The sequence below is a fragment of the Artemia sp. Qi Xiang Cuo genome, chromosome 21 (genome assembly GCF_049724085.1).
Source record: "Artemia sp. Qi Xiang Cuo chromosome 21, ASM4972408v1, whole genome shotgun sequence".
Lineage (NCBI taxonomy): Eukaryota > Metazoa > Arthropoda > Branchiopoda > Anostraca > Artemiidae > Artemia > Artemia sp. Qi Xiang Cuo.
The window spans coordinates 42,400,250-42,408,172 of record NC_142814.1 but is presented as its reverse complement, the minus strand read 5'-3'; the positions used below and the strand labels follow the sequence as shown (position 1 = coordinate 42,408,172).

Genomic DNA, 7,923 nt, shown 5'->3' with positions numbered 1-7,923 from the left:
TTGTCTGGCATTTTCGAGAACTGATGACCATAATGATGTTATTAGGCTAAATATAAAACTGAAAATTTATTCGAACTTGACAAGAACTAAGCAAATTATTTTGTTTCGTACGTATAGTTTGAAATTCACTGGGCTTACACATTCTTATTGCTACTATTTTTTTTCCAACAAATATCTATGAACTAAGACTCACGACCAGATTGTGATTCTATGTGCTTTTTCAAAAACAAATAATGGATGGTATCCTAAATTATTAGAAAGTAACCATAGGATTAGCCCAAACTGCAATTCTGGAAATAACTATTGAATCAATCACCCCTTGGCAATCGAAATTACCAGAAGGTCCCGCATAGTCTTTCTAAACATAATTATTACATTAATTACCAGATAGTAATAAAGATTAATAGAAGGTAAGTATAGAGTCAATCCAGGCCCAGAAATCTATGTGTGCATTGATTTTAAAATAAGTAATGACAACTAGTACTGCTACTAATCCATACAACACCAAGCCACCTGAAGCCAACGCAGCTCGGCACGCTCTACCTCCCTCAATCTGTTTAAAACTCACCCGATGCTCTCTACTACGAAATACTGAGTTCCTTAAGTACTTTATTTTGGGTTTTTAAGTACTTTATACAAGGACATCAACCTTTTTGTTTGGCCCAGATGACTGACTAAAAAACAAATTTTTGACAACGTTTATCCGTAAAACATGTCCTAAAAATCTTAGCCTTTATTCTACTGTAGTCCTAGAGAGTGGAATCGAACTACAATTTTTTATAGCTTGTTGTTTCATATACGGTCGTTTGACCGAATGCTTAAAACTAGCTTCGACAATTCTTCTGGAACATATTGCACATCTTCCTTAAATATTCGAAGCATTTACGGTCCAGATCCATACTTCTATCATTCTTACCTTCCAGTATCCTAATCTTAGTTTGGAGAATTATCTTCCTATTCTTCCATACTTTTTTTTAACTGCAAAAAATCCTTAACTAACAAACGAATAAAGACAGGATTAAAAGTCAGCAGACACAAGTGAAAAAGAAAGGTAGATGTACACAGGGTATAGCCTACGCAGCATATTGGCCATATTGCAAGCCGTAATCATAAACAAAGCAGTCCAAAAAACCTTTTGCGAAAAGCCGAAGTCATACAGACACAGCAAGACATGAAACTGGAGCGAATTCTGCTTCAAGAAATTTCATTTACATCTACCATCTCAAGAGAAAGCTCAGTTGGATTGGAATAATGCCAATAATTTTAACGGCGAGCATTACCAGAAAGATCCACGGCAAATCGACCTCGTAAATATATGAAGAAGAAGAGAGAAAATACTCCGCTAAAGTATTAAGTTGGTAAATCAAGTCCATACTAAGTTCCTTCATTACAACAACTGCCCTTACCACCTAATAACAACCTGAATCGTCTTTCTTCTTCTTCTTGAATGGATTAGTATGGAGATGTTTTCGCATAATCTCATCACCAGCATCAAATTCCGGGTACTGTACTGGGTTACTACAGCCGAGTTTGAACAAAGTGACAGCATCATCTTTCAGTATTTGTTGCTCCCAGAATCCCTTAAAGGTGCCCATATCAACAATTTACGTTTTAACATTTATGAGACAGCAATTCTTACCTTCTTTTAATTTATGAGCACAATATCAAATACAAAATTTTACAAAGACAAATACAAAAATTTGTACTTTTTTGCTTTGCGATTCAACCAATATGAAAATCAAATATAATAAAAACACGCTTTACTCAGCTGACAAAAAATAAAATTTAAAGCTTCTTTCTGCTATCCAACTGTTAACAAACAATTTTGAAAACAAAATAGTGGAGAAAAAATATAAAAACAATTCTCAGAAAGGCATTAATTGGGCGGGAAATACAAAACATAAGCCTTGAAAAAAAAGTTCAGCATAGCCTACTATGCTAGCCTACATCTGAAACTATTTACAAGGATCCAGCAAAAAAAACCCTGCTAACTGAGTAATATTAGAAACTAGTCTTGAAACAGAACTATCAGTTTTCGAATATTACACCTCCGATTCTGCTAAAACAAACTGATTTGTTAGAGAACTTTTATAACGATGTGAGGTAAGAATTTTTCCTAGCTCACGAAAACGCAACTATCAGTACAATTGATACTTGAGATTTTTTTTAGGACGGCAGAAAAACAGCTAATATGAAGAAATTGATCAGGGACGTAAATTGCTATGGGGCAGGGGGGGGGGCAGTTGCCCCCCAGACCTCGTTTTGCCCCCCCAGACCTGATTTTGCCCCCTCCCCCCAGATTTTTTAGATTATACCCTTATTTATCCTTCATCCGAATAAAAAATACAAATTTTATCGAATACAAAATCGTATACGAAATGACACGCAACCCGGAGCCTCGTGTTTTCTCTAGCATTGTCAAGTAAAGATAGCAACCCGGAGCCTCGTGGTATCTCTAGCATTGTCAAGTAAAGATAGTATTGAATGAATTCATTTGTTGAATAAGAGTGTGCTATGAGTCAGAGAAAAATAACCGATATTTTTAAACCTAGTCAACCGGCTAAAAAGCTAAGTTGGTGGATAGTGTAGCAGCAACCGAGGCAGCAACAGAAGCTGGCCCAAGTGAGGTGTGTAATTTTGCCATTTATGGTTTGACTAATATAAACTTATAGCTTTTGCTTCATGCAATAAATTCCATGCGAACTAAAGTTTAGCCTACAGAAGTAAGATCTTAATTTCGCGCTACAACTTTAGATTAATGTATAAATCGCAAATTTTGTGGGAAAAATCATATAACCGAGCATATAACATACAATTATAGATACAGAGGTGTTATTCAAGGAGGGGGGCAGGCTAGGACTTCAGAGATGACTACACGGACTACAGCCTAATTTATCAGACATAATTTTTGGCAAAGATTTTTGGAAGAGCTTAAGAGAATGAAAGAGCATTAAATGCTTTCCTAAGGCCCAGCCATTTTTGCTAGGCGGCCGCTCACCATTATTTATACCTCTTGTTATATTCTCTCCCTAGAAACTGGGTATGGCGCAAAAAGGGAATGAAAAAGAGCTAAATTACATTTGAATTGACAGTTTTAGTATAAATAAAAATTGCAGCTTCGTGACAAAATTCTACTTTTTAAAGTTAAATCGGCTGTTATTGCGAGGCATTCGCTTCACGTCAGCGTGCTTCATCTAAAACAAAATTTACGACTTGCCCTCCAAGATTTTTCTGATAAGCTAGATAAGTACGAGAATTTTGTTGTATTGAGTTGCTAAGTTTCTTATTCGGATTATGTTATCGTTTAATCTAGGAAATTCTACTCGTAGTTAAACAGACAAAAAACGATATATATGTTTTAAACCTTTTAAATTTCAGTTGACTAGCTTAGACTATTTTACCGAATTCTAAAAACTAAGAATTTGAGCATTTGGAGGCGATTAAACATTCAGAAGATGCTAAAGCGTATTAAATGATCAGTCGAAAGATATTTGTATGCTATCGTCAATTTTGGCGGAAATAAAGCTATTATTATAAATGAGAGAAAAAGCACCCTATTTAATAGACCACCCCGTTATTAATCATGAAATAACAAAAACAAAAACTATTAAAGGCAAAATACCAATATGTAACACTAACCGGTAGCAGAAAAGCTAATTAGAAGCTAGGAGTAGGGGCGTCACTATCACTTTTTTTTGGGGGGGGGGGCGAGCACGACGAAAGTTTTCCAACAAAACCAAAACTGTACCGACGGAAAAAAGGTTTAGAGTGGCGAAAGTTTCATTATAAATGGAATTAAAAGGCTTGAAAACAGTATTTTTTGCTGCGGAGCGTTGGAAATTCTAGAAATATTTCACTAAGAAAGTCTATTATTCCTTATGTCTCCTAGACACCTATTTAAGGGAACAACTCTTTCAGAGCTATCGGCCTCTGAATAAAGTTAAAACGTTTAAAAGCGAAAGCACTCGATTTTTTTCTAGGGTGGAAGTGTAGCCGATGCATCGGATACGATATTGAGGGGCAATCTTGACATCTCCCACCATAAAAGGGAGGCACCCAACCAGCCAAAGCTAGCCGAATACCCCAAAACAAACGGTCGCCGTTTTTCTGCTAAAGCCTATGAGGAAAAACCATGGGTAGAATACTCTGTTAAAGAAAGCGCCATTTACTGCTTTTGCTGTCGGCACTTTTCCTTAACAAGAAATCATGGAAATACTTCTGATAATGTAGCGTCTGTCGACACAGGAATGAATAACTGGAAAAAGCTATTCGAAAGGAATGAAAAACACGAGGCTTCAGAAGCTCATAACGAAGCAAATCGCAGCTGGACCAAATATAAAGCAATTGAGTGTGGCACATCTGAGTCAATAGCTACAACTCTCTATTTAAATCGGAAGGAAGCCATAGCGGAAAATCGCCTGCATATAGTCACACTTGCGAAAGTGGCATGTGCCCTAGCACGCCAAGGGCTCCCATTTCGAAGTCATGATGAACACGACGACTCACACAATCGAGGTAATTTTATAGAAATACTAGAAATGATGACAGAGGGAAACCCGGATATTCAGGAAAAACTAAAACGCCGGTATGGAAGCTATTTAAGTCCCGACTACCAAAATAGTCTTCTAAGCATACTAGCTGACCTCTTGTGAGAACAAACAAGATGCTCTATTAAGAAATATTGGGCAATCTGCGCAGATGAAACGAAAGATCTGTCGAAAAAAGAGCAGCTTGGTTTAGTTATTCGGTTTATTGATAGTAATGCTATCATCCGCGAGGAGACATTCGGAAGTACACATCTTGAACAGTTAGATGCAGCATCCCTTGCTAATGCAATCAAGGATCTTGTTGAAAAGCACGTACAGGATTGGAGCACCTGTGTGGCTCAATGCTATGATGGTGCGAGTGTCATGAGCGGTGCATGTAATGGTTTTCAGGATTTTCTTAAAGTATACGCAGTACGATCAAGGTATATTCAGTATCACGCCCATCGCGAAAATATTGAGCTTGTGTAGTCAGTAGTTTTTTGTACAGAAGTTAGAAACTTCTTTTTCTACATTCAAGCATTATATGTCTCTCAGTCGAAGTATACCACGTCACGAACTTATCCTTCGAACCCAACAAGAACGCGGAGAAAAGAAGATTGAGCTCGAGCGGCTAGCCGACACTCGATGGTGCTTTTGGTTTTCCTCGATTCAGAAGATCCGGATACGTTTAGGTGCTATTCTTGAAACACTAAGGGTTATTTCAGATGAAGCCAATTCAACAGAGGACCGTTCTGAAGCTTCTGGGTTGCTGGCAACAATTAATGCCAAATTCTTGCTCATTCTTGAAATAATGAGCAGTATCCTTGGTCCGATGGATATTGCATCCAGACAACTCCAGTCCAAGAGCCTCGTTCTTTCAGGCGTAAATTCTCTGCTTCAAGCAGTTCAACAACAGGTTCTAGAGCTCCGATCTGAAGAGCGTTGGTTTCAGATGGTCGAAGCAACGAAAAGCTTATGCAAGCAGCACTCAATCCAAATACAAAAGCCAAGACGCTCGGTTGCTATAAGCAGACGCCTTCTCGATTTTTACGTCGAAACCACTGTCGGTGCCAGAGCAAGAAATCGAACAGAAGAGGATCGGGACATTTTTCAAACTTATAGGTCGGACACTTTATACTTCATAGTCGACCGAGTAACTTTGGAGCTGAGACAAAGGTTTGGTGAAAACTCCTCAGTAATCCAAGGCTTAGAAGCGTTTGAGCCAAGTTCACCGAAGTTCCTGGATGCACGTCTAATACAAAACTTCGTACGTAACTTTCCTACATTATTAGTAAACGAGTTGAAGTTTGAGTCGGAGATAGCCTTGGCAAAATCTTATTTACAAAGGATGAAACCAGAATGCCCATCAAAAGCTCTTGCCTTCCTCTACATGAACAAAGACGCCTTTGCTGTCATCTCGGAAGCTTTCGAAATTGCTGTGACGCTCCCCGTTTCAACTGCCTCTAACGAGAGATTTTTTTCAACGCTTAAGAGGGTTAAGACATATCTCAGAACAACCATGACTGATGAGCGACTTAGCGATTTGTTAGTTATAGCAACCCAGCCGGAAAAAGCGAAAAAGATAGATTATAACATTGCCGTCGACAAGTTTGCTTCCCTGAAGCAACGACGTTTCCCATTAGAATAGTGGCTCTCTCTGGATACTTCAGTCGTGATGCAAACAAATTTATGATTTATTTGCTTAATTGTGTTTATGTACTTGAATTTTTGTATATCTAATTGTGTTCTAAACTTTATTATCCAAAGAATTTTAAGTTGGCTACCGCTTAATTTGGCTTGATTTCCCCCTCCCTTGGATTTTTGCTAATTCAACCCACTTGAGGCGGCCTTTTGAGACATGGAATTTGCCCCTCTCCAGGTTTTTTTTCGTGTCCGCCACTGCGCTTCGCGCCAGAAAACCCTGTTCTAGGTCTTCACTCAATTCAATTCTTAACAAAACAAAATGACATTTCCTAATTCTAAATTTTCTTTTTTGGCTTAGACCCTTCACAGCACAATATTTGTGTTTAAGTAATTTGCTTCCCTGAAAAGGAGTCTAAGAGGCCCAATATAAGGGATAATACAGTTTTTAATAATATTTCAAAAATATTCGCTACTTCGCGGCAGGAAATGCTCTTTCCAAGCCATCCACTCGCTCTGAATTAGAAACTTTCACCAATTCAAACTTTTTACTTTTTTACTTTTTTTTAACAGAATATAATCAGCATAGTCTTGTACTTTCCTCACAAAGTAAAAGTAAAAATTTGCAAATTTTCTTCTGTGAGGTGGCAAAAATCTTTGAAGTTTGCCCCCCCCCCATAATTTTTCTGAATTTACGCCACTGAAATTGATGACGCATTTCCACGAAGCACAGCATTGTCGGTAGCAGTCTTCTACCATAATTTTGTCTCTTGTCTTTTGCACTAGTTTACCAAACACAATGCCAGAAAGACTACGCAACGCCAGGAACACAATTAATGCTTTAATTTTATTGCAAATCAAATATCTTGACATTTTTACTTCAATGAAAAATGACACACAAGTATAAATTATTTCTCTTTTATGTGAAAATAGCAAAATTGGTCCCACTCAGTGAGAGAAAAACAAAAAGGAAAAAAAAAGAAAATTATCAACGTGCACAGAAGCCTGACAACTGAGTTTTTAGCCAATAGTTCAATTGGCCAATTAACTAAGTTTCGAAAGAAAATGAAACTTCAACGGATGATACAAAGAAAGAATACATTTCACTTGATAAGAATTAGCTTCATATTCTCAAGCACAGGGGCGTTAATTCACGAAAAAGCAGGGGAGGATACACTTTACCAAAACTAGATGGAGGGGAAAATCCAGGGAGAAATTTCAGCCAATAGTTCTCGAATTTTTCGAAATAATAAAAACTTCAATGATTGAAAACACGAAGAATTAATTTTTGAAATAACGAAAGCTTAAAAATTACAGCCTAAAAAGTACTTTTACCAGATTTTAAATCTCTCTGGAAACAGTCTTACCCTCCCTCCACTAAAATTTGGGCATTTGCGCACCAGGAGACATACCTTAAATGAACCTTGAAACTGGAATTGGAAACGGGCAATTTTGGAGATGGGCAATGCTGAGCCCTCCACAATAAAACCAAAAATTGGAATAAATAAAACGTTAGAATGAACATTAAGCGGTCCTTGTATGCATACCTTTATATATTATTTTCTTATTTATTATTATTTAATTATATATAGAAAATTATTTATTATTTATTATTTAATATAGAAAAATATCAACGCTTTATTATTTTTTTATTTAATAAAGAATAATTTTTTTTAATATTATTATTATTGATTATTTTTATTTAATATATTTTTTATTTTATTACTTTATTATTTAATATAGAAAAATATCAACG

The 7,923-nt window shown here is 36.8% G+C and overlaps 2 protein-coding genes across 2 annotated transcripts; both read left to right on the top strand.

Moving 5' to 3' along the window:
- The first annotated feature begins 2,191 nt into the window (after window positions 1-2,191).
- LOC148939578 (zinc finger MYM-type protein 1-like) lies at window positions 2,192-4,652 on the top strand. The gene is made up of 2 exons (XM_089106913.1): window positions 2,192-2,212; window positions 3,981-4,652. Exons 1-2 carry the CDS (start codon window positions 2,192-2,194, stop codon window positions 4,650-4,652), a joined length of 693 nt encoding a protein of 230 aa, XP_088963039.1.
- Window positions 4,653-5,070: 418 nt separating this feature from the next.
- LOC148939577 (zinc finger MYM-type protein 1-like) lies at window positions 5,071-6,174 on the top strand. Its single transcript, XM_089106912.1, has one exon. It carries the CDS (start codon window positions 5,071-5,073, stop codon window positions 6,172-6,174), a length of 1,104 nt encoding a protein of 367 aa, XP_088963038.1.
- The last annotated feature ends 1,749 nt before the right edge of the window (window positions 6,175-7,923 follow it).